Genomic DNA, 27,330 nt, shown 5'->3' with positions numbered 1-27,330 from the left:
ACGGAAGAGCAGAGAGTAGAAAATGAATAAAAGTGGGTTCAGACCCACTTCCATGCCTTCCGCTTGCCAAAAAGCATGGATGAGGATGTTCTAAATGAAAGGTTAGTGAAATATTGATCCTCTTAACTTTAGTGTCCTTGAACGTTACTGATTTTTAAACTTATTGAATCTCTCATGCACGTTCTTTTGCAAATATAATTTGCATATTAATTACTAAATCAGGTGTTATACTAGTTTAAAAAAAAATCAACTTTTATCAAATTTAAACAAGACAATTTTAGTACTACGTGTGTGGTAAAATATGCACACTAAAAAAATCTAGATATTTGAAAATGATGTGACATGATTATGTTAAAATTTCAATCGGATTTACCGTAGGGTATTTTTTTAGCCATTAAAAAAAATTTAGATACATTTATTTGACTGCAAATAAAATATTTTACAAATAATGTTAAAAAACAAAATAAAATACAGTAACTAGTAATGATAAAACGTAAAATTTGCCACACGCACTCGCACTATATGCTCTATTCCTCTTCCAAAAGGTAATTACTTCCTACACACAAATAAAGCGCATATTAAATCAAAATTATTTCAGAAGTATAGTTAATTTTAGATCCATAATATATAGTATGTGTGATCTAAATATATGTAATAGTAGTAGTAACTAATGTATGAACAGGATGTGGAATCTTATATTTATGATTGGAGAAGGCAACTATATCTGGAAGCTTCCTATTACCAACAAAATTCCAATGTATAGGTAGGTCTTTAATATGGAATAAGTATAAACAAATGAATCATTAATCATAGATTTGATTAACAGTGCATCTAAATCTGGTTCCTTGAGTCTTACTTCAATTTCAAGTCTTCACCTTTCCTTGTTATCCAGCACAAAAAAATACGCACGCACTTCCCTCGCTGTGATCGAGTTCTCGAATCGGAGCATCAATGGCGTCTGCGGATCTGGAGGCGAAGGCCAAAGAAGCGTTCATTGATGATCATTTTGAGCTTGCCGTTGACCTTTACTCTCAGGCGATTGCTTTGAGCCCTAGCACCGCTGACCTCTTCATCGACCGTGCTCAGGCTAATATCAAACTCCACAACTTCACCGGTAAGCTTGTAATGCTCCTGCACACCGGAGATGGTTTTATCCGCGAAATGGATATAACTTGTTGTGGTGGTCGTGTGTTATGGCTTAACTTGCTTTCCCAATTCATTGATTTTCTGTCATGCATTAATTTGAATATTTGATCCAAATTAATTGATTATTGAACAATTGTCAGGTTGCCATTCTGTGTAAATTTTGACCCAATTGTTTGTTCAAGCCACTTCTTTTTTTCTGTATGCGCTTGCAGATTGAAACATAGCTGTTAGGGGAGATCCATGAATGGCAACCTGTTTGAAGTTTTGAAAATTAGAGTGTCCAAATCTTTAAAAGCTCGATTCTAATACATGCCGTCTCATAATTACTTTCATTTGCTTGTGGATTTTAGATGCTTGTTTTAATACTTATCATTGTAGTCTCTATATGTTTGATGAGCAGAGGCTGTTGCTGACGCAAACAAAGCAATTGAGTTGGATCCTTCAATTCCGAAAGCATATCTGCGCAAGGGGTACGATTCTAAAATTCTTAGTAACAATGTACTAGTAACATATGGCCATGCATGACATAAATTTTAGTTTTTTATCACAATAAACTGTGAAATGCTGTCTGGGTTATGTGGCAAGTTTTAACTAACTAAAAATAATGCTGGTTTGCTTGGAATAATAGGCTAAATTCCTGATCACACATTGACCGAAATATACTTGTTATGATGTCCACCTTAACTATTTGACATTGCTTCTTGATTATTCTCTGTTGGATTAACCATTGTCCTTTTTAAATATATGTCATAAACAGAAAACAGACTTACTCTATTTTTATATACAGTAGTACGACATTTAGTTTCTTACGCCATATTTTGTGTGTCTTGTTTAAAGCGCTGCATGCATCCAGCTTGAGGAGTACCAGACTGCTAAGACAGCATTGGAACATGGTGCAACTTTGGCACCTGGAGATTCCAGGTTTACTAAATTGATCGAAGAATGTGATCAGCGTATTGCAGGTTAGTTGATAGCTAAACTATGCTTCAGACTTGTCTTGTTAGTGTATTTTTTTAGGTCTTATATGGCGTGATTGTCTGGTTTTCTGATTCAGAACTATTTTACTTTGGATGAATTTGAAATTAATGTCTTGAATGTTTGGCTATGTGACGCATATGTTCGTATAACAATTTGCATGTGCCTTAAACATACTTATGCAATATGTTGATGTCAAAGGTTGTGATTGAATGGTTCTTTATGTGCCATGTATGTGAAATGCACCAGCATACATTTTTTCATAGAGTTTATTTCGTTCTTTATGTAGATGTAATTTTCTTTTCATTTCAGAGGAAGCTCAAGAACTGCCTACACAACTGGCTGGAAAACCTTCAACAGGTGTGGTTACTCCAAATATTTTGCCACCAGCAGTTGAATTGTCCAGCCAAGAAAAGGCAGCATCTTGTACTAGGCCGAAATACAGGTCAGTATGAGTGGTAAATTTGTTGCTGATTTGACTGTGATTTGACGAAGTTCACAGAAGTTTATTTGAATTGGATAGTTTCTTTGCGTGGAAATATGATAAAAATTTATATGAATCATTTGCCCTGTTAGATTCCTTTACAGATCTTACTTCTCTTTCATTGGGTATGGAAGATATTGCAGAGCTTCTATGATTTATTAGTGTACCCATTTTCTGGTTTTTCTTGTTTGGCAGGCATGAATTCTATCAAAAACCAGAGGAAGTTGTCGTAACAATATTTGCAAAGGGCATACCAGCAAACCATGTTGTGGTTGACTTTGGAGAACAAATAGTAAGCTGTTATTTTTGCTTTCTTGTTTCTTACTAAATGATAGTACTAACTTCTGCACAAGTACTGAAGTACCAATATTTCTTTATCATTTGTTAATGTTCAGCTTAGTATTACCATTGAGGTTCCTGGTGAAGAGGCATATCATTTTCAACCTCGGTTATTTGGAAAGGTAATTTATTAAATCTATACTCGTTGCTCACTTCTGTAACTCTGTTGGTATAGTATCTTGGATCCTCACTTCCTTCTAACAAGTATGAAATTTACACATTTAATTGTTTTTACGTTATTACATATGGTATATGTGTGAGTACGACAAATCTTAGTTGTGAACAAAATCTCCTGTCGTGGTGTTTGATTGCTAATAAATTCTTCTGATTAGAACATTCAATTACAAATTTTTCCTTTCTATATTACTGTTCCCCATTGAGTCGGGTGCAAAAAATTTTCTGTACTTCCTAATTACGTAGGTCAATACATAATGCTTTTCTGAGCCCTTTTTTACTTCAATTCTATGATTATCTCTCAATGTAATGCAGAAAGTTATTGAAATTTTGTACTTTCTATGTTTGCTTCGTTAATGCTACTGTGTTAAAATCACCATACCCTTTGATAAACAGATAGTTCCTTCAAAGAGTAAATATGAAGTCATGTCTACGAAAATCGAGATCAGACTTGCCAAGGCAGACGCTGTACACTGGACATCCCTTGAATTTAGGAGGGATGTTGCTGTAGTCCAAAAAGTGAATGTACCGACAGGTATGTATTTTTGTGGAAGTGCTGCATTCCAAAAAATCGAGCCAATTTCTTCATTACACAATGTGCTTAACTACTGGCATGATATACACTGACTTTTTGGTATAACAGGCAATGAGAAACCCACATATCCCTCATCCAAACCGAAACGAGTAGATTGGGATAAACTCGAAGCTCAAGTAAAAAAGGAGGTGTGTTTATTGGCATTCCTTTGTAGGCATGAAATAACAAGAGTCTGAGTCCCATAACTTACCGATTTTCTTTATCAGGAAAAGGATGAAAAGCTTGATGGTGATGCAGCATTGAACAAGTTTTTCAAAGACATATACAAGGATGCAGATGAAGACACAAGAAGAGCAATGATGAAATCATTCGTAAGAACTCAAATTTTAACTTTCTAAAGAGTATAACACGACATGGCATAGCATGCGGATCACTAGTGACATTTTCTGTCTGGTCCTCGTCAACAGGTAGAGTCTAACGGAACGGTCCTATCAACAAACTGGAAAGAAGTTGGCGCGAAAAAGGTTGAAGGAAGTGCTCCTGATGGCATGGAGCTGAAGAAATGGGAACACTAAAGTATGGCTTTGGTTCCCCTCCCACGCAATATTTTTGATTATTTGTCGAAGTTGCATTTGTTGTGAAGTAGTCCGTATATTATTCTCTTTGCTCTGAACAAAACTTTGACACTTTGATTAGTTGTAGCTGTTTTTAACTGGACTCCTTCATTAAATTTAGCTTGTCCTTTTCTATTGGCTGGTTGCAGTTGAGCCGTCGTTTGCTGTATTTATATGGTTAATAAATCGATTTTGTTCCTCTTTTATTCGGTTCACATTTTTCTTTATAAACTACAGAACCAGGCATTTTAGTTGAGTACCATAATGAGGAGACATGGGGTGGTAGTTGATCGTATATAACGTTTGAAATTGATAATTTTATATCTGAATATTAAAATGCATAGGTGCATATTTGGATTATAGCTCATCTTGGTTTGATTAATTTAATGTAAATGTCATCAAATAGTAAAGTATGCAGCTTTTTAAAACGAAAGCTCAGAAGCTTTTGACCATGAGTGAAATTGTGTTTAAAAGATAGTACTTATTAGGAGTACATTTCTTTTTTAAACACTTTTGGAATACTGATAAATAGCTAAAGTGAAGAGTAAAATAAGAGAGAATAGTACTCCTTTCGTCACTTAATAATCTATGCACTTTTTATTCAGTCAGTCTCATAAAAGTTGAGTATATCGTTTACGGAAAGTTGTCCACAACTCATTACCATTGCACATTACAATAAATTTATTTACAATTTATACTACTAGGTTCTACAACGAATTAAACCATAAAGTGAGTCTCACTATTCACTAACACTATATTTACTATTTCTTCCGTCCTATAATAAGAGTCACATTTGATGTGTGCACTATTCACTACATTTACTACTTCCCCCGTCTCATAATAAGAGTCACATTTTGTGTGAGCACGAGTTTTAATAAATGTAAAAAATAGTGGATCGGAAAAGTTAGTGGAATATGATGCTCATATTTTTATATTAGTTATGTAGGTGAAGTGAATTAGTGGAAAAAGAAACTTACTTACCATTTATGATAAAAGTGAAATATGACACTTATTGGGACAGACTAAAATGACAAAATGCGACTTTTATTATGAGACGAATATAGTACAGTATATCATTTTACTCTCTTATCTTATTCTATAGATTATGAATTAATTTTTGTGTCTATCTCAAGTACAAATAATGTGTGTACTTGATATTCTCAACAAGTATCATTTCACTGTTCTATTTGTCTCTTTTTTTATTCCTTTATTGAACCCTTAGGGATTTTTGGTCAATTTGTAAATATCATGAGAAAAATAATAAGGAAAAAAAAAGAAAAAAAAAAGTAAAAATTCAAAAATTTCTTGTTACGAAAAATTCGCATGCCACAAACCCATATTCCGTCAGCGAATTGAATCCTAAATTTCAAAAGAGTCACGAATTTAATCCCTTTTTTATGAAATTTCTCTCCATAGATATATTTAGAAAAAATGATGGCAGTAATCTATACTAATATAAAAGCCGAATTTTGGGCATAGTTTAGAATATCTAGAAGTTTTGGGTGATAGTTATAAAATGTTACAAAACATTTTCATGAATTTATATTTATAAATAATGACTCTCTAAAGTAAATGCAATTAATAAAATAATAATTTAAACATATGTAACTGCCGATGGGGTAGGGAAAATATTAAAGTTGATGACTTTTCAAATCTATGGTCAAATCAATGTTAATACCATTCATAATAGTATAATGTAACATATATGTAACCGCTAATTATAGTGTGATTATAGTATAGCTAAATCACTCAATTTATCGATTTATGAGGAGTTTTCAATATATGCATTTCTTGACTTTTTAAATCATAAATGAATATTCATTTTAATTATCATTGTTTACCTAGAAAATGCATTTTTGTTTCTATAATGTGTAGTGGAATTTAAAAGATTTTAGAAATTATTATTAGCCTTTAGTTTTTGTCTATAAATACATGCTCTTTCATTGTGAAATTATCTTTTCCAGTGCAAACATTAGTTAAATTTTAAAAATACTTTCTCAAATGATTCAACTCCAGCGGTCAACGATGAGAGCTCTTCTTCAACGGTTAATGGAGACGGAGGCAGTATAGCTGTGGTGAGAAGGTCATGTAAGAGAAGGTGAAAAGAAAATAGCACTTTTAAATCTTATTTTGAGGATCATTCTCTATTTGAGTGCTTTTTAGTTCATATTTAAATTTTCTTAATGTTAGTTTGTTTTATTTTTTTTAGTTTTGTTTGAATATATTCCATCTTAGCTATAATAATAGTAGTTATTTTCCCTCAAATAAAGAAATCGCAGAAGCTGATTATCTATAATGTTTTGAAGATTAAATTGCACGTTCTTCGCCAACTTTATTACTTCCACATGTTTCATGCAAAGAAAAAACTCAAAATCAACGAAATGACGAAAGGGGCAAAGAAAATGAAGACATAAAATATCAGATTTTTTGTGTACATACATAAATAATCAATTTGGAGATTAAGGAGCAAAATAAGGCTGAGGTAAAGAGTCAACGATAGTTTCGGTTAAAAGTATGCAGAGGAGAGAACTACAACGCTCATATGATGTGTGTTTTGTTGGGTTTTTGTTTTACTATTTTATTTTCTTTATTATGCTATTCTTATTATTGTAATTTTAAGGTTGTTTATAAAAAGAACTAATTTTTTTCATAACTTACGAATTATTATTCTATTTACTAATGTGTAGTTTTATTAATATTTAAATTATTGTTTTATTTGTTCTGTAGTTCTTCATTTTATCTTTTTACAACTATATTATAGTCTCCTAATATTTTGTTTATATTCTTGGTATATACTCTTATATTTTTCTAATATTATGTTATGATAATGTCACTTATTTTATTTTATATTATTTATTTATAATATAATATCAAAATAATAGTACAAAAATATTCTAAATCGTGCATAGCGCGTGGGTTAACACCAGTAAAATAAAATTACGACAACAATCGAACAAAAGAAAAGAAGGATGATATTAGTTGGATCTCCAAAGAAAATGCAGTTTTTCGGCGGCACAGAAATCAGTCCATCTCCTCCGGTGCCGACTGCCTCCGGCAACAATGGCCACATGATGTACGTTTTCAACAGAAATGGAGTGTGCCTGCTCTACAAAGAATGGAATCGACCTCTCAAGACTCTCGGCTCGCAACAAGATCAAAAGCTCATGTTCGGACTCCTCTTCTCCCTCAAATCCTTAACCGCAAAAATGGATCCCACCAGGTATTCGATAAATTGCTTCTCTTCTCTTAAAATTGGCTCTTTTGATTAGGGCTTCTGTTGTTGTATTCAAATCGGATTCTTGTTGGGGGCAGTGCTGAAAAGGGGAATCTTGGGGTACCTCAGCTACCGGGGCAAGGTTGTTCCTTCCACAGCTTCCGAACCAATACATATAAACTCAGTTTTATGGAGACTCCTTCTGGGATTAAGGTACTTGATATCATTGCGCTAATTGTTGTATGATAAGCTTTACAATGACGCCCCACTAGTAGCTACTAGTATTTTGTTCTTGAATGATGGAGTGCTAACTACTTATTGTGAAGTAGTAAAATGTAGTACTCCACTTGCTTGGATGTAGAGTTGCCATTATAAGATGTGTAATTTCTTTGAACTGTTGCTGAGTCTTTGACACGGAGGGGTTTTGTAATCCTATTTATTTCCTGAGTGAGGGAAGATGGAATGATAGTAAGTTCCTAATCCACTTACTGGTAGGTTTCAGTAAAATCCGATTGATCATCACTAGGCCAGACTAGGATCTGGGTTTTGATAGAAATATAGTACAACAAAAATATGTCGGTATACATGATATAACATCTAACCAACCAAATAAACTATAGATATGAGTTTGATCTGCCCGTAGAGTAGTTGGTTTTGGAGATTAGATTGTCTTTGGTTTCTTAAAAGTAATACTCTCACTGCATGCCAGTGAACTTTGAAATTTCACTCCATAATCTAAACATGGAACTCCTTTTATGTTTTGAAAAAATGAAACAGGTTTTTGTGGATACAGTTTTTTACAAGTTTGTTTGCCATTTTTCATAATTACTCTTGCCTTCAAATCCACAATTGTAAATTGTCATGGTTTTATTGAAACAATCTGGTTTTTATGCAGATAATTCTAGTCACCCACCCAAGAACAGGTGATCTGAGGGACTCCTTGAAGTACATTTATAATTTGTATGTTGAGTATGTTGTCAAGAATCCATTATCTTCTCCAGGAACTCCCATAAGGTGAGTGTTAATTTTCAGCGAGCGAGATCTCATAAAACTTGATGATGAATTGTGGAGTACGGAGTACTAACTTTCTAATTATAGCTATATCGAATTACCACTTCACCATTTTGGTGGTTACTCTTTAGATGCACTCTGGTAGTGATCCAAAAACTGCAGGAAGTTTCTAGACATCATTGAGCAGTAAATTATGCTTCTTCTGAATACAAAAGTTCTTAGTCAAGTCAATCTGTAATCGTAGAGTTTGAATAAGGAAAATATGGTGTTTTCTTGTCTTCTTGCTGTTATAATTCATGATTCATTTTAAAAGAATTTTATATATTTGGATCAGTTTACTTACACTGTTGTCTTGTAAAACTAGCATTAGTGTATTTTCAGACTAACTGTGGTTTATGTCACAAATGTTTCTGAACCAGTGAGAGAGTTTGTTTGTATTTTGTGATGAAAATTGAAGAACATTGTAATAGTATGAATTAAGCAGCCTTTTTCACCACAACATGAAAATGTGAATAAATCATGTATGGAAAATTTCTCTAGTTTATAAGTGGTCACTGTACTTCCTGCTCTCTTTTCTTTAATTCTTTTCACTTGATGGTAATGCCAAGAAAGAAATTCTGCTATCAAATTTTTTTGGGCTGCTACCTGCTTCACTTTTCAACTTGAGCCGATATGAAACTGTTGCCACATCTATTTAGCATCTTACAGCTTTCCAAAATGTAGCAAGTTCTCCTTGAGTATAATTTTCAAATTTCAGTTCAGACTTGATCCCTATAGAGAGGATATTAAGCTTTGTCTAATTTGTTTCTACTTTAATTCAAATAATGATGGATTTTCAAGCTTATAACATTAATTATCATATCATATTCATGTCATATTGTGTTACTAACCATAGCTTATGTTATAAAAAAGGTACTAGCATGTAGCATATGTTTTATAACTATCAATATGCCATGAATAACTATTGTAAGCATTTGGAATCAATTAGAATTCTCATCGTTTACATTCTTTGTCTTATAATTACAGAATTATGTGTTATAAGTATATTTATAGTTTGTCACGGAAATGGTGAAAAGAGTTGTTAAGCTTTCTAACATCTATACTTTAGCTCAGTCGAGAGATTTTACACCTGGTTTCCATGCTTCTTTGACTCGTTATAATTTGCAAGCTGCTGTCATTAGTTGATAGTACTAATTTGATATGCATTATCCTGTTTGTGCAGAAGTGAGCTATTCAACAAAACAGTTGATCAGTATGTGCGAGGCCTCGGTTGATGATATGGTAGCTTATCACCTCAACTCTTGATAGTTGATGTTGCTATGTGCTTGCAGGAAATGAACTTGATGCTATGCTGTGCAAGAAATCCTGATACTCCCTTCGTCCCACCATAAGCGACTCACTTTCCTATTTGAGATGTCCCCCATAAGTTAGCCATTTCCCTTTTACTCAAAAAATCATCTCTTATTTTATTTTCCCACCTACTTTATTCTTTTCACTCTTCTACTTCTCTCTTTCTCATACTTTACTCTCTCTACTTTAACTCTTTAAATATCAATTCCTTAAATCTTGTGCCAAATGGCTTGCTTATGGCGGGACGGAGGAAGTACTATATTTCTTTGTTGGCAGATTTAATTCTAGGTTTGGTCCTAGATTCATGTATTCATAATTTCATATAGTATATGTGTTCCATATGAATCAGCCATTTGCTTCTGATTATGTTCTAAAATGCTGCTCCTTCGCTTTTGCTTGTGATTTTTTTTTTTTTTTGGAAGTCAGTTTTCATTTTGTGCAAAACATCCAAAACATCTACGAGGAGTGATTGAATTTTTTTGGGAACACATGTATTCTGTAGAATTTATGGTGAAGAAAAGACGGAAAAGGAAAGAAAAGAAAAGAGTATATTGTTGTCCCGAGGAGTCTAGGTGGACAATAGAGCCACCGAAACTGATAGTACTACCTTTTCGCAAAATATAAGAGTATGTATAAATTAAAGAAATTTATGGCACCGTTAGGTATAATTATTATTTATGCAAAAATGTCTAATAAAATTATACTACTAGTACTTTGTTCATCATGGATAAATCGACCATGCATTTTTATTATTCTGACTATGTATAATTATTTTGGATAAAGAATCATTCTCCTAAGGCGACCCAACCAATTATGGTCTGGCTCTTTGCTCCTATCGGATAACATGATTCAAAGATTTTTATTAGTTATGTTTGATTATTTTGTTAGAGAGAAAATGCAAGAAAATATAGAACAGTCGAAGTTGTGAGTGCAAAAAGTAAAAATAAATATATCTTGTTAAAGTAATTTTTTTCACTTGAAACAAAATGTTGGTATGAATTACTTATGTTCCTACAAAGATAACTAAATTGGATATATTTTCTATCAAAAGACTTATTCGAAAGGATAACAAATTAGCAAATAGAAAGAAAAGTTTTTTAAGTTAGAAATAAGTCATTTTCAAAGACTGTAGCAACAAACCAGATAGGGTAATGGAACTTATTTATATCACAAGAATGTTTCACTTATAATGTTATATGGTTTAAATGTAATATTGACAACACGTGAGCTTGCTAGCTTGATGGTTGAAGAAGTTACTACAAATGAATTCCCACCAACACATATCTTACCAGATTCATTTTGGATTTTTTTTCTCAACAGTTTAGGGCCAGTTGCATATTCGTACTAATGTTTATGGAGTGATTAAGAGGTTGTAATTTTCTACTTTTAATTGTCAATTGATAATCGTACTATAAGAGTATGTTTGTTAGATAGAGTATAATATGAAGTTAAAAAATTGCAAGAAAAATGAAAAATCGTGCAATAAGTAGGTTGAAGACGTAGTTGGATATCATACTATTCTGGGAATGTGGAACGTGATACTTTATGATTGTGTGTTGATGAAAACAAATTGCAATCAATAAATAATACAGAAAACGAAGGTAGAACGCAATGCAACAGCAAAATGGAAGAAGCAATGGTGCTCTATTCCACGCCGGAACACCTCAATTCCCTCACATGCCTCGCTCTCTTCATCGCCAAACACTACCCTTCCATCTCCGTCGTCCTCCTCTGCACCGCCGCCGCACCCCCTCTCCCCGCCGCGCCCTCCCTCACCTTCCGACGCCTCCCCGCCCCCCCTCTCCCGCCAAAAACCACTTACAACCCCCTCGAGCTCTTCTTCGAAGCCCCTCGCCTCAACAACCCTAATTTTCGGCGAGCCCTGGCAGAAATCGCGGGAAAATCAAACATCAGAGCGATCGTCCTCGACTTTTTCTGCTCCTACGCATTCGAAGTGGGTGAGAGCCTCAGCATTCCGACCTACTTCTGCAACACCACCGGCGCGTTCGGCCTCTGCGCTCTGCTCTACTGGCCGACCGTTCACGAGATTACGGGCGGGGAATTTGGCGACGCCGTTGAGATCCCCGGCTGCCCGGTGATTCCGACCACGAATCTCCCCGATGTGATGCGTTTTCCTCAGAGTCTTAGTTACAAACACATGATACACATGGCGACCAACATGCAGAAATCAGCTGGAGTGATCATCAACGCGATATACGCGCTCGAGATGAGAGCGCTAGAAGCATTGGAGAACAATCTGTGCACTCCGAATTTGCAGACGCCTCCTGTTTACACGATGGGGCCGTTGATCGATGTGGAGAAAAACGCCGCCGCCGATTGCCTGCGATGGCTCGATTCGCAGCCGAGTAAGAGCGTGATTCTACTCTGTTTCGGGCGGAGAGGCGAGTTCTCGGCGGAGCAATTGAGGGAAATGGCGGTTGGATTGGAGAATTCCGGGTACGGATTTATTTGGGCGGTGCGGAATCCGGATCTGGAGGCGGTGCTGCCGGAGGGTTTCCTTGAGAGGACAAGAGGTGATGATTTTTGGATTTTTTTTTGGTTAATTAAAATAAGTAGATGGAAAGTTATTGACCAATATTTACGATAATATAAAGGGAGAGGGCTGGTGTTGAAGTCATGGGCGCCGCAGACGGAGGTGCTAAGGCACGGGTCAGTGGGGGGATTTGTGACGCACTGCGGGCAGAGCTCGATGCTGGAGGCGGTGTGGTTCGGAGTGCCCATGATATGCTGGCCGCTGTACGCGGAGCAGAAGATGAACCGGATTTTCATGGTGGAGGAGATGAAGGTGGCGCTGGCGGTGGAGCTGGGGCCGGAGGGGTTCGTGACGGCAGTGGAGCTGGAGGAGAGAGTTCGGGAGCTGATGGAGTCGAGGAGGGGGAAGGAGATCAGGCGCAGGGTGGCAGATTTCAAAGTCGCGGCGGGGGCTGCGGTGAGGGAGGGTGGATCGGCGGTTCTGGCGCTACACAAGTTTATGGAGGCGGTAACTCGGCTTTAGGATGCGTAATTCTTCTTAATTCATCGTATTATGTATTTCTATTTGTACTACTATCTTTCAAGATCCTACTCCTATATCTTATGCAGTTGATGGTAAGTACAAATTGTTTAAATTGATAAAAGACTCCACCCATTCACAATTTAAAAGGTCATATTAGAAATATGTACTCCAAGAAAAAGGAAATACTACAGAAAAATTAATGAGTTCTCATGAAATCTGAGTATACTGCATTACCCAAAATAGCAAAAAAATAAATAAAATTTTAAATCATGGATATCTAAAAATAATAATATGGGACATTATTTTGTCGACGAATAGAGTATTAGTACTAAAATTTTAATCCTACCGTCCGCCAAAACCTGACACATTTTGTCATTTTAGGGTGACCACCGTTGAAAGACACATTTATCTTTTTTTCCACTTTTAGTAAGAGCATCCCCAGTGGGGACGGACTATCCCTAGCCTTCCCGACGGACTTCCTAAAAACATCTTCTGCCACGTCATAAGGACCTCCCATAGTCTTCCCAGCACTGCCACGTCATAAGGACTTCCCACTGCACAGTGGCGGACATCCCATAGCCTTCCCGTGCAGACTTCCCGCAATAAAAAAAATTTCACAAATTCACCAAATTAAACAATTTACGGAATTAATAAACAATGTGTGGTATTAAAATTTCGGCACGAATACGGAAAAAATGCAACTACTTAATTTTTTTTAAAAAAGTACATAATTATTATAAAAAAAAACTTAACCAACAAAAAAAAACTACCCCAAGCTTCAACAAATTGGCCCCCCGTCTCATTCCCCGGCATCAGACTCGTCCTCCCCGTCGCGGGTGGTGCTGTCAACATCGGGCAGGGGTGGCAGCCTCAGATTTCTCCTCATAGTGTCGATCCCATCCTTCAACATCCGCTTGTACATGGGATTCGTCGTTGTATGCCACTTCTGTTGGAACTGGCAGCGGAAGCGGACGCATAAATAACAATCACATAATAATCAGATCTATTTAGTAGATTATTTAGACAAAACCTATTCGCATAATTTTCACATGTATCATGCTCATAACTTGAATTAATCATGCTTTAAGAATATTGAAACCTAAAACATGCTTTTCTACGGAGCAGAAAAATACCTAAATAATTCTCCAAAGAATTGAAGATGGCTAGCTTCTTCTCCACGTGATGCTTTGAGTACTAGACCACAAATCTTCTCTCTGGTTCCCGAACTGTATCCCAATATCAGTGTGGGCTGATCTTACTAGAATACTAGGACTTAAATAAAGAAGACAGAAGAAATCATTTTTGAAACAGGAGAGGAATTCGAAAATTCCTTCAGCTTAGGGGCTGAAAATTTTCGAAAATTTTAAAGATAAAATTATGATTTTATTGTCTCATTTATTCTCCTATTTATATTAAGTTCTTTTTGGGCCCAGACAGGGATCTATGGAAGGTTTTGGATATGGGCTCATCCAATTTACTTTTTACTAATTAAATTGAACCCACAATTTAATATAAGTTATAATTGGAATATTACGAGCAGCCACTACAAAAGTAATATTGAACTCTCCCCATCCAAATCCGAAATTACAAGTAATCCGGGTTTCCGTTTAACTTTTATTTCCTGCGCTTAAGATTAAAATGTCCATTAATTAATTAATGTCTGCTATTGACTTAATTAATTAACTTCTTATTAATTCCAAGAGTGGACTTAGCATAAAACGCTTATTTTATTCATAGAGTAATCGCACTCCAACTAGCTAGGTTCCGAATAATAAAACTTTGTTTTGCGCTCCTCTTGAGGACATTATCAAACGAGACTCAGATCGCGCACGATTCAATATAATAGCAATCCTAGCACCGCTAGATATTGATCACCACTACCCAATATATCAGGATAATTGGGTTACGAAAAACCCGCACCATTTGATAAGTCAAAGCAGTGCAAAATCAATACCGTATGCTCAATGCTAACCTACATTGATTAAGAAATAAATATTTATCAAGACCTCGCCTTTCAGTAGATAGCCTAAGGCAAGTCTTGCTGTTAGATCCGTTCAGTGCTATACCACACCAATGTCATCTTATTTCAGTAAGGCTTAGAAATATGCGGATTGACATTGCAACCTTTCTCGTTGGATAGTCAAATTCCAACTAGGTTGTGAAATTCATCTTTTTCTTTGTTTAGAACTGACCGTATTACCTTAAAGTGGACGACGCCCACAACCGGTCTACTAAAACAAAGACTTAGACTTTGTTAAGTTAACTTATACATTTAAACATGCATTAACATCCATTAAATGTAAAACATAACAACATTATGACAAAAAATAATCTGTTTTATTTATTGGAAAATAAAATAAGAGTTTTACAGTATTTAATCACTCGAAACGTGATTTCTAGTATACAAACTCTAACAACTTCTCCGTTATTTCGATCATGAACTGCGTCAGCTGCAGTTCGACGAGATTGGTCAACTGGGGAGTGATCTGCGAAGGAGCTTCCGAGTGGACCTCTTGCGAGGCGCTGGATATTCCCCTAGCCATCCGCATCGCGGCCTTTTGCCCAATCGGGCGACGGCGGCGGGAAGACGATTGAGGTGTCGGGAACTCTGCCTCGGCTTCGGGGAGTTCATGGGAACCGGCACTGCTGCTGTACTCGCTAGAGGCGGCGATCTTCGTCCGCTTCGGCCACCCAGCTTCAACACCCGCCATAAACTTGGGGGAATTCTCCACCTCAAGATAAACGTCCCAATATTTGAACTCCCCGAACCCCTTCTCACTGTCGGGGAACTGCTGGTGGGACAAAAGCTTCACATCTTCGGAGGTCATGCCGCTGGTTGCCGACCGGAGGTTCTTTTGGTAGAGGCCGGCAAATCGGCTGAGTTGCTTCTTCAGCCGCTCCCACTGTTTCTGGCACTGCTCTGCACCGTGAGCCTTCCCGTCGGCCGGTTTCCATTCGAGGTAGCTTTAGCTAATGCGGTACCGCATTCTGTCGATGACCTGGTTGGACGAGACGTATGGATCCTCGACTACACTGATCCATGCCTTTGCCAGTGCGATGCACTCCTGAATGTTCCAGACGGTCCTCTTTTTCCTGCTGCCTTCCTCCTTCCCCACCCCACCATCGGTCGCTGCACGCGAGCTAATGGCCTTGCTCTTCCCCTCCCTTCGCGTCCTCGCCGGTGGCGCTGCTGGCTGCGTAGCTGGCGACGTCCGCGGAGATATCCCTAAATCATCAAAAGAGAACAACCCGGAGTCCGGGAACTGAGTCTCCAGGGCAGTACGAGCAGCGAAGTACAGACGGGAGAATCACTGCACAATAAATCCATATAGGGACGATAGACATTGTCCCCATATTGTTGAAGGACACCCTGCCTGCTCCCTCCCGCAGCGGCAGGATCCCTGTTGCAGCTGGGGCATCATCCCCCCCGGTTGCATTTGGGGCATCGTCCCCGGCATTTATTGCATTTGGGGCATTTGTTGCATCTGGGGCGTCATCATCCCGGGCATATTGTATGCATATTGTAGTACCGAGCATCATCCCGGGCATATTGTAGTACCCAGGCATCATCCCCCCCATTTGGGGTTGCTGCTAGAGGTGCCCACGGTTCAGGAACCGACGGTTACAGTTCGGAACCGCCGGTTCCGGTTTTGGAAATTATTGAACCGGAACCGAACCGTGAGGGTGTTTCGCTGTTACGGTTTCGGTTTCGGTTCCGAACCGGCGGTTTTTCAGTGGTTTTTCACGGTTCCAAACCACCGGTTTTTGCGGTTCAGGCTTGATTTCACGGTTTTTAGGCAGTTTTTCGCGGTTCCGGTTTGAAACTGCACGGAACCGGCGGTTCCGGTACAGTTTCGATTCGAAATTTTTTGAACCTGAACCGAACTACGGTTCAAAAATCGACGGTTTCGGTTTGGATAAATTCTCACGGTTTCGGTTCGGAACCGTAACCAACGGTTATCATTTCGGTTTTAACCGCCGGTTCGATAAACCTTGGGCAGGTCTAGTTGCTACATCATCCAAACATCGGTGCACTTCCGTTGGCATTTCCCCCAACTCGAGATGGAATACACGGCGAGGGAATATTCTGCGTTTGTGACTCGCTCGTGACGGGGGAATCACGTAACGCGACATATTTCATAAGAAGAATTGAATATAGAGAGAGATAGAAACTTGTTAACACAAGTGGTGCGAATGAAATGAAGTTCAACGAGCCGTATATGTAGAGTTTGAAAAAAAAATTAAAATTATATCGGATGTCCGCCGCGGACGTAAGTCCGCATGTCACAGCGGCGGACGTCCCGTAGCCTTCGCGACGGACGTCGCGCAATAACCCTGAAATTCCCGTGTCCGCACGGGACGTCCATCCGCCTTCTTTCCTCACCCAATGGCGGACGTCTGCCGCTGACGTCGGGCACGCTAGTCCGACGCCCGACGGACGGCCGCCGCTTCTGATGCTCTAAGTGGTCTGTACTTCACTAACTCATTACACTCACATTCTACTACTCAAATTAATAAGGCCTCACATTACACTGACTTTTTTAATCATTTTCTTTATAAAGTTAAATAAATTTTTAAAATTCGTGTTGAATTTTAGTGTCTTTAATTGGGGGACATAAGGTCGGAGGGAGTGGTTCACAATTGCGGCTCACAACGTTGCTGCAAGAGAGAGAGTCGTTGACTCAAGTCTCACCAACAGCTATTCAGACGCACTCTTGTATCTTGGCCAATTGTAATGCGCTCTCGCTAAATATGCTAAATTCGGACACACTCTCATCGTGTCTTGGCCAGTCGCAATGCGCTCTCGCTAAATATGCTAAAGCGGACACACTCTCATCGTGTCTTGGCCAATTGCAATGCGCTCTTGCTAAATATGCGTCTTAGCATGTTTTAACTTTTAATGCGGTTTTAATCTGAATGGTAACTAAAAAAATACTTCTATAATTATATTCAGAGTTTTTAATGCGGTTTTAATCTGAATGCTAACTAAAAAAATACTTCTATCATTATATTCAGAGTTTTTAATGCAATTTTATCTGAATGTTAACTAAAAAAGTACTTCTTTCATTATATTCAGAATTGGATTTTCCAAGATTTGTCCGAAAATTCAATCTAAATAATAAAAAATGGGATGAGTATTAAGCAGTGTTTTAAAAACCGGACCAGACCGGCCGGTTCGACCGATTCGACCGCGAACCGGTGAGTGGTGCGGTCCGATTCTCTCTGTAAAGCCGCCAGCATGTTGGGCCGCCGCGAACCACCGAAATCGGCCGGTCGAACCGGTCTAGCCAGGAACCGAAAACCGGTTTTCTTCATTGTTTAAAATTTTTGTAAAATAAGTGCTTTTGGTGGGGGTCGAACTCTTGACTTCTTGGTCAAGAGACCAAGACCATTACCACTCCACCACAAGCATTTCTTGTTAATAACATGAACATTAGTTGTTATTATATTAAAATAAATTTTTTTATTTACTCAAACTAATCATTCAAGTTTAAATTTATATTCTAGTGAGTAGGTATTAATATGATAATATATTTATCATCTAAAATTCACTCTTCTTTACTAAAATTAACTATTATTTGTATAATATAGGTACTTATGTAAATATAAGTAGTTATACCTAAGGTTTATAATAAATTATTTATTATATATATTTTCATCAAAACTAATTAATAATTTATATTTATTTATATATTTTGTCATAAATTTTTTTTGAATTATTATGAATTATTTTTTTATATCTAAAATATTAAAAATTTTATCCACACTAACTTGTAATTTGTACATTTAATTATATTTATTGATAAAATATTTAATAAATTTTATCATTCATTTAAATTGAATATATTTTATATATTATATAATTTGTAACAGTAAAACGGTTCGACCAGTGATTGAACCGGTCGGACCGGTTGAATCGTGAACCAATAACCTCGTCGGTTCACTGGTCGGTCCGGTTTTTAAAACATTGGTATTAAGCATCTACAATAGGGGCTGACATCCCGGCGGACAAGCCCAAGGACATCCCAAAAATACCTTTTGCCACGTAATAAGGACATCCCACTGTACTACCACGTCACTAGGACATCCCACTGTACAATATCGTACAAGCTCTAGGACATCCCGGCGGAAAAACACAATAATAAAAATTCACAAATTCACAAATTCACAAATACGCAATCACGGAATTAAAATTTCGACACGAATACGGATGGAGAAAGTGCAATAATAATTTCATTAAATAAAAAAAATTAAACATAGTATAATTATAAAAAAAAATGATTCAAACAAAGTACATGTTAGTATGCCATAAATCTGTACATGTTAGTATGTCTTGAATCTGTACATGTGAGTATGCCTTGAATCTGTATAGTTGTACATGATAATACATGCGTTAGCCGGTCGCTCGTCAGTGGTGCAAATGAAACGAAGTGCAACGAGCCGTATATATAGAGTTTTGAAAAAAAATTAAAAAATTGGGATGTCCGCCGGGACGTCCGTTGACTCACCATAATAGCAGACGAGAGGATGGACGTCCGCTTATGACCGCGGACGATCTCTCATCCGTCTGGGGCGTTCGTCGCGCGCTCGTCCACCCCAATAGTGGACGTCACCGACGGACGAGCCGCTCGCAGGTCGGACGTCCGTCGGGATGTACGCTATTGTGGATGCTCTAAGGGTATGTTGTGGACAATGAAATTTATTGTTTTTCCATAAAACGAATCAAATAATTCACCCATTTAGATTTAAAGATGAGCCACTTTCTTTCTCCTAATTTTTTAAAATAGAACATAATTTTACACAATCCTCTTGCTTTAAATTATTTTTTACAAAAGTACATATCAAATAGATCGTACTCCTATTTTTTTTAGAATTATAACTAAATCCATATTTTAATTGTTCATAACAAGAAATTTACTATGTTATTTATTTTTATGAATATGTTAATTGTTTTATAGATATGATGATTGTATCATTGTATGTTATGATACCTATAGAATTCAATCAATATATCAATATAATATAATCAACACAACTGTAACATACAAACATGAAAATAGATTGATTCATGCATAATGCCTACATCTACATGCATTATTTTCGTATCTAATTTTAATAATAAGGTACTTATATTAAAACATTATAGGTTTCAAAAAAGTACTCAATAAATTGAGAATTTTAATGTCGGATTAATATCAAAATCTCTACTCTAAAGACATGCTACATAAATGCAACTCATTATAACATTGGATCTTTGTATAACTTGTGAGAAATAAACACCTGAAAAATTGCTAATTTTATATACTAGGCCTAGAATCAATAAATATCTTCGTGGATATACCCATAGATGTAACTTTATGATATGGGCCTAATCCATTTACAAAGCTAAGACTTCAAACGCAACTCACTCAACCGGTTACCAATTAGGAGTAGTATATAGTAGTACCATGTTTCTAGTAATTTTTTCGACTACTGTAATAACCAATGATCTCCTACTATTTGAATTGTTCATCGTTAAAGTTGCAGTTTAATTACCAAAAAAATGAGAAAGCAAAATAACTTCACGCTGAAGATTTAATCAGTTTACTAAATAATTTTGGATACAAGGGTCTCATTTATCCGTAGGTGACTCTATCATAAGCTTAAATTTCTCTACTATTTACTATACATACAAGTGTGAAAGGTGAACTATGTTTGGGGGAAATTTTGGTTTGACTATGTTGGGTTATGATGCCTCCCTCAAATAGGAATTGGTTTTATTTTTCAGAAAAGACTTTCTCTCAAATCCTCAAAGTCTAAAAAAAAGAAAAACAAATGAAACGACGAAAATCAGGACATGATACGATAATTTCCTAAGATGAGAAATTAACAACCAAATTATTTCAAACTAAACAGTACATTATTTTTTTTCAATATGCTCACACTTCGAATTTCAAATGTATACATTGGAGTAGTAAATATTATAAATGTAAAAAAAAATGAAAAGAGGGGTGAACATGTGCAGGGGCGGAGCTAGGAATTTGAAGGAAATGGGGCAAATTTACATATAAAGGAATTTTAAAATTTTGAGGAGGGACATTTAGTAGAAAATTAAAAGAATTAAATTTAAAATATGCATATAGATACATGGGATGAAAAATAAGTGGGGCAATTGCCCCACTTTGTTAACATCTACATTTGCCCCTGGGCATGTGGAAACCTGTTCTTATGATGATGACCTGATTCACAAATCACAACATTTTAAATTACAGTATTTCAATGACATTCCATAATTTACAATTCGTGTTCTATTGTTATTTGTTAGGCAAATGATATGTTATTTATGTGAGCAATATCTATAAACATGATTGTTAATGGGCATGTAGCATTATTTATTTTTATTATACATTTAATTTGGTTCTAATATACTTACTAATAATAAATTATGAATAAGTAGATCACAAAAGAGGAGGGGTAGTGGATTTGTGAAGTTTCATTGACAAACACAAGTAATTAATTAATCAATATCAGACGTTAATTATAATTGACCATCGAGAAGCTAATAATCCTTGGGTCATAATTTCGTCGCATAAATTTCAACAATGGTGTTCCTACGTTGTATTCCAATTTCCAACTAACAAATTTTGTTTACTACGTTAACTTATGTATGCATATATATATAAGAAGAAAACTCATCCAATAATATAATTCCACATCAAATAAAAATATCTGATCCAATTCGCAGTCAAAATGGCGGGAGAAGGAGAGAAGGCTCAGAACGCGCCGCCGCAGATCAACCCGTACGGGCGCGTGGACGAGGAGGTGGCCGCGGTGGCCCAAAGAGACGCGCGGCGGAGGAAGCGGATCAAGTGCTTCGCCTACATCGCCGCCTTCGTCGTGTTCCAGGCCGCCGTAATCCTCATCTTCGGCCTCACAGTCATGAAGTTCCGGACCCCCAGACTCCGCGTCAGATCCGCCGCCTTCGACGGCGCATTCACCGTCGTTGAATCCGGCGCCACGCCGTCCTTCGAGATGAGGATGGTGGCGGAGCTCGGCGTCAGGAACGCCAACTTCGGGCGATACAAGTACCAAAACGGCACCGTCGAGTTCTACTACGGCGGCATCAAGGTCGGGGAGGCCTTAATCCCCCGTGCAACCGCCAAGGCGAGATCCACTAGGAAATTCAATGTCACCGTCGACTTGTCTTCGGCCGGCGTCCCCGTCGGAGAGCTGACGTCGCAGTTCGGAAGCACGCCAGGCGTGATTCCGTTGACGAGCAGAGCTACCGTGAGGGGAAAGGTGGAGATCATGAGAATTATGAAGAAGAACAAGTCGGCTAACATGAATTGCACTATGCAGATTGATGTGCAGTCCACGCAGCTTCGCTCCTTCTCTTGCAGATGATTTTAATGCTTTTTTTTTTTTTCATTTCTGTGATTTTTTGTGTGTATTCCATCATTGTTCTTTTATTGTACTAGTATTATATTTATTGATAACGAACGTATGATATTACTGTTACATATGAATAAATATGATGTTTATAATTTATAGTAATTGTAGTAGATGAGACACACGCCTATCCATTTATTCAAAATAATGATTAATATCTCCTCAAACAAAAGCACTCAAAAATCTATGATTAATCATTGCTCTCAGTTTTTACTATTTTTAAAACATGACTGCGAGTGGAGAGGCTGTGAAACCGAGTTTAAAATTTAAAATCAAAAAAATGATACGGATATAGTAATTGGCTTTAATATACAAATATCAATACTAACTGCCATCTTCACGCTGCACACAAACACCGGCTTCTTTGTAATCAAACAATAATCTTCCATATTCTATAATCATAGTTCCAATAATTCACAGCCGTCATCACATTGCATCTTTTTTCTGTTTGATTTCTGATTCAAATGCTGCATCTCTTTGACTCTTCATATGAACTTTTACCGTGATCAACTGAAGATTGAAATATGTTTGAAAATTCTGAAATACAGAAGAAATACTAAGTCTCAGTTTAATTGAGAAATAAATAGGGAGTATTGTATTTACTTAAAAAAGCCCTGTTTTGCTACCTTTGGATGAGGAGCTTTTGCAGTACAGAACAGCGTTTTGGATTCCGTCGAGTCGTTCCAAAAGAGAATCGTCTCGCCGGCGGGCTGGTTGCGGCGACATGCCTACCGCCGTTGAAACCGATCGGCTTTTCCCCAAACGCCTCGCCGCGATCTTAAAGCTGCCGATCCTGCTACCGTCGGAAATCCTTTTCGGCGAAGGAAGCGTCATCGGAGACGCAAACGGCGTCGAGGATTCCGTTGGCTTCTTCTTCTCGTGCTGCCTCCTCCAAACCATCAAGTAGAGAGGTCTAATTAGCTTCAGATACTTAGGAATCAAACCTCTCGACGACTTTTCCGGCGAGCTTTCGTAATCGGAAGTCTCTTTCAGAAGCTGGCTTCTCAAACTGCTGGCTCCGGCCACACGCGTTTTCTCATCTCTGCATGTTACCTTGGGAGATCTGGGAGAATGAATCAATGGACTCCGTTTCGTCTCCGATCTCTCGCATTTCACCGATTTCCCGAAACCTAACATGAAAACTCTGAATTTAGGAGTCGATCTCACGAGTGTCACTTTACACAGAGGCCTCGAATTCACATAACCGTTTCCTCTCCCGAATACATCTCCGGGAGATTCGGTAGATCGGATGTCAGGCGATTTGAGAACCAGATCAAAAAAGGAGTCCTCGTCATCAGTTTGCTCAGGCGGTGATTCAGGCGACGTCGTTTGGAATTCGAGCACGCAAAAGGCTTCCATTGGAGAATTGGAGAGAGTTGAGAGAGAGGAATGCGAAGACATGAGAGTGAAGCGTGGTTGGCTGTGTATTTACTTGGAGTATTTAGAGAGAATAAGTAAGGAGGTGCTGTTTGGCGCGGGGGAAAGGGAGATCATGTGAGGGAGGAATGAAGAGTAAATGAGCAGAAATCAGAATTCAAAGGTAGAGTCTATTTTTAGCAGAGGTGATGTACGCCTTTGAATTCAGGACTATTTCAGGAATGGTCCAAACAAACTTTAGCTTGTGGCCTAACATACAATTCCCTTTCTGAAAACAATTCTTTTCATTGTCAAACCTAAATTAATTATTTTCTTTTTTATAAATCCCTAATAATTCAAAAATTAAATCCCAAACTGAAAACCACGTTATGTCGATGCTTGAACAGAAAATTAGTTAGAAATAAGCGATTAGTGATTATCTCTTTACGGTAACAAGTATATACGAGGAAAAACGGTTGTGAAACATTTGTTGTTCTTCCTAGCAAACTTCGGAAGGAGGTCAAAGAACTAAAAAAAATTATGAATTTGGTAATTTGATAAGTTGTGCAGTTTTGAAAAATTAGCTAGAGAATCTATGATGTTTGATTATCCCATGGTAAATTTTTTGATAAAATAGCATCTGGTACGATTGTCAAAATATCATACATAGACATTACCACCGATAAGTTAAACAATACTCCATTTATCTATTCATATATAGAAAATAATCACTTGGTTGAAAATATGAACAATATAATAAATGTATATGATAAGAATTTATATTATATGTTTTAAAGAATACATTAATAAATGAATATGTAAAAATTATTAAATTTATTTGTTTAAATAAAACCTAGTAATTATTACACAATTCAGAATTATGTTAAATAGGAGTATGATTTATTCATCAATTCTAGCTAAATCTATAGTTTCTTCATCTCATATATGTCCCACATAGTATATTTTTTTGGTATCATCAGCTTACTAGTATTATACTCCTACTATATGACATGATAGAGTAACAGAGTTTCGTAAACAAATTAAAGTTGGGTGTAAGAAAGAGACGCATCTCTTCCTATTACTATCATTCTTAATTGGATTCCTCAAAATTGCAAAATTCGATGTGTGTTAGCAATTTCCTGAAACGTCGAAATTAAGACGTGCGCTTAGAAAGACAAAATATCACACAATCATTGAATATTTGAAGACCTAAATTTGGAGCAATGTAACGGCATTCCTTAATCCAAAATTGGGAGACGTAGATGTGATGATGCCAAAAAGAAATTAAATCTGGAGCAAGATAGCGACGAGAAACTTCCAAAAAGAAAGCCAATACAAAAAGGAGAAAGCCGGGTATTCTTTGCAGAGGCGGTCACGGTCAGACATTGAGGCGTGGGCTTCGGGCAGTTTGGGCACGCCTCTCGGTCAGACCGCTTTGACTTGCTAGCTTCTCTAATTATTTTTTATTATATAAAATATTAAAAACATTCTACTCCTTTATTTATTAAAAACTGCTTTACCCAACATAAAGTTGAAAAATAACGTGGCAAACAAAAGACAAAAGAAATAAAGGTGACAAAAGGGCTGCAAAGCAAGCAAATACATATGGTGAAATTCGCTAACTTTTTCTATTTTACTTATATATATGTGTGTGTGTGTATTTTTTGTAAATTTTTAGTATCGTTATTTGTTGCAGTGTATTTCCACATTAGAGTTGTGTTGATTGTATCAAAGTAACTCGGGGAACGAGCTTCGTGTAAAAAGGAAAACGTAGAAAAAAGTGTAGATTTTAGCAATTTGTATGATGATGGATGAAATAATTACAGTTGACAAAGGAATCACAAAGTAGTTTGGAGAAGAAAGTTTCCATTCATATAAGAGGAAAGATTGAGTTTGACAGAAATGTTATAATAAAGACCATAAGTATATACAGTTCTCGTCATAACAATAATAATAATAATAATAATAATAATAATAATAATAATAATAATAATAATAATAATAATAATAATAATAATAATAATAATAATAATAATGTAGTGAAGCAGTTTTTATAAGCAATTAGTACGCCATTTTTAAGCATGCATAAGATGATCATGAGTATAATTACTACGTCATATCATATACCAAATCAAACCACTATGATCAATAATAATTTCAATTTTGATGATGAGTTTGAATAGACAAATGATGAGGATATATATTGGATACTAATATCATATGACGGGCCCTCTACGTATAATTTAATTAACTCTTACACATCATATATGTGTGTGTGAAAACACTTTCCTATTTTAAAAACATACTAACTCTAATTAATGATGTGAATATATTAGTATTGTTTTATTTCCAACAGCAATCAATAAAATAAACACAACTTAATAGGTAAGATATTTTTATTCCAATTGAAATACACGTGAATGAGGTGTTTTATGAATTATATATAGTAGTGGTAACTAAAAAAACTATAACTACATGCATGCGAATGGGGTGTTTATGAATTATAGCTAATAACATTACAACTACAGATAGTAACTTAGTATTGTAGACACATATATATTTATGATTTTGAGGTATTGATATTCAACTACACAAATAAATATAAAATGGAATGAAAATGTGACAGCATTCATGCAAAACATGGTTTGATAATTGATATGATATCATTACATGGAGCGGCCCTACCATGAAAATTCCTGTGATTCTAATCCAGGTGATATATAATGTTTCTGAATCCCCCTCTTTCTTTGTTTCCCTTTATATTATTTTTTGGGACTTCACTACTTGAGCTATCTTCTAGAAGAAAAACCAATACTTCACTTGAGAGTAAGAGAGACTATTGAATTTGTCGGTAGACTGATTTTTTCATAACCAAATACTAGTAATTTTATTATAGTGAATACGTGTTTTTTTAAAAATATACACTACTGTGCGTGTTAAATTAAAGGAAAGAGGCACAATTAATGTACATATGTATAAAATATTGAAGAAATATGACTAAATATAGGCCATAGTGATGTATCTCCATGTTTGTTAAAAAACATTGTTTGTAATTGGTAGCACAGTCTTCTATGGTCGAACATGAGATAGCTGTGGGCCGAGCTCTCTTTAAATTTTGTTTTCTATTTCCTGCAAAAAGTGGATGACATTAACTATTCTTTGAATTATACTAGTAATTTGATGATTACTTCATTTACAACATAGTTTGGGAATTTGTATTTTGTAATGATGAATGTAAGCCATGAATCTTACTCCTATTTCTTATTTATTTATTTTGGCGCAGCATAAAAAGAGAATTTATGAGATGGACAAAATATTGATAGTGGGATACAATAGTGAAGAATATATAAAAAAGAAAAGAGAGAGCAAAAGAAAAAGAAAAGGCTTCTTTTCGACAAATACTCGTACTTTTCGAATTCTTTGTCGTATGTTTTTGTTTTTGGAAAATAAAAGAGAACTAAAAGAAAAGGAAAGGGCCGGGGAATAAAGAAAAGGCTTCCTTTTGCCATCCAAAATCCTCCTACTTTTTTTTATTTCTTTCTTGTATACTTTGTTTTATCACAGAAGCAGGATACTCTTATGTCACAATATCATCGGTTGTGCATTATATCTAATTATACTTGTAAAGTAAGTGTCGATATTTCCGGTTTTAATTTGTCTTTGCATCATATTCGTTGATCACAAAAT

The 27,330-nt window shown here is 36.4% G+C and overlaps 5 protein-coding genes across 5 annotated transcripts; 4 read left to right on the top strand and 1 right to left on the bottom strand.

Annotated features, from left to right (window-relative positions):
- Positions 1–801: 801 nt before the first annotated feature.
- Positions 802–4,473, top strand: LOC125204304 (protein SGT1 homolog). Its single transcript, XM_048102908.2, has 10 exons — positions 802–1,114; positions 1,547–1,616; positions 1,984–2,108; positions 2,434–2,566; positions 2,801–2,897; positions 3,001–3,066; positions 3,515–3,653; positions 3,762–3,841; positions 3,920–4,024; positions 4,121–4,473. The coding sequence occupies exons 1-10, from the start codon at positions 952–954 to the stop codon at positions 4,226–4,228; spliced, it is 1,086 nt and encodes a 361-aa protein (XP_047958865.1). The 5' UTR covers positions 802–951; the 3' UTR covers positions 4,229–4,473.
- Positions 4,474–7,223: 2,750 nt separating this feature from the next.
- LOC125207511 (uncharacterized) lies at positions 7,224–10,235 on the top strand. Its single transcript, XM_048106886.2, has 4 exons — positions 7,224–7,487; positions 7,580–7,694; positions 8,377–8,495; positions 9,715–10,235. The coding sequence occupies exons 1-4, from the start codon at positions 7,237–7,239 to the stop codon at positions 9,764–9,766; spliced, it is 537 nt and encodes a 178-aa protein (XP_047962843.1). The 5' UTR covers positions 7,224–7,236; the 3' UTR covers positions 9,767–10,235.
- A 1,129-nt stretch (positions 10,236–11,364) lies between these two features.
- On the top strand, positions 11,365–12,946 carry LOC125204984 (chalcone 4'-O-glucosyltransferase-like). Its single transcript, XM_048103764.2, has 2 exons — positions 11,365–12,376; positions 12,458–12,946. The coding sequence occupies exons 1-2, from the start codon at positions 11,467–11,469 to the stop codon at positions 12,856–12,858; spliced, it is 1,311 nt and encodes a 436-aa protein (XP_047959721.1). The 5' UTR covers positions 11,365–11,466; the 3' UTR covers positions 12,859–12,946.
- An 8,592-nt stretch (positions 12,947–21,538) lies between these two features.
- On the top strand, positions 21,539–22,386 carry LOC125204553 (late embryogenesis abundant protein At1g64065-like). The gene has a single exon (XM_048103243.2). It carries the CDS (start codon positions 21,589–21,591, stop codon positions 22,240–22,242), a length of 654 nt encoding a protein of 217 aa, XP_047959200.1. The 5' UTR covers positions 21,539–21,588; the 3' UTR covers positions 22,243–22,386.
- A 77-nt stretch (positions 22,387–22,463) lies between these two features.
- On the bottom strand, positions 22,464–23,837 carry LOC125204552 (membrane-associated kinase regulator 5-like). The gene is made up of 2 exons (XM_048103242.2): positions 22,914–23,837; positions 22,464–22,824 (listed from the first exon to the last, which is right to left on the bottom strand). Exons 1-2 carry the CDS (start codon positions 23,686–23,688, stop codon positions 22,748–22,750), a joined length of 852 nt encoding a protein of 283 aa, XP_047959199.1. The 5' UTR covers positions 23,689–23,837; the 3' UTR covers positions 22,464–22,747.
- Positions 23,838–27,330: the final 3,493 nt, after the last annotated feature.

Source organism: Salvia hispanica, chromosome 6 (genome assembly GCF_029641045.1).
Source record: "Salvia hispanica isolate PSC_SH4W2 chromosome 6, Shi_PSC_v1, whole genome shotgun sequence".
Taxonomy (NCBI): Eukaryota; Viridiplantae; Streptophyta; class Magnoliopsida; order Lamiales; family Lamiaceae; genus Salvia; species Salvia hispanica.
This window is presented reverse-complemented; position numbering and strand designations above follow the sequence as displayed.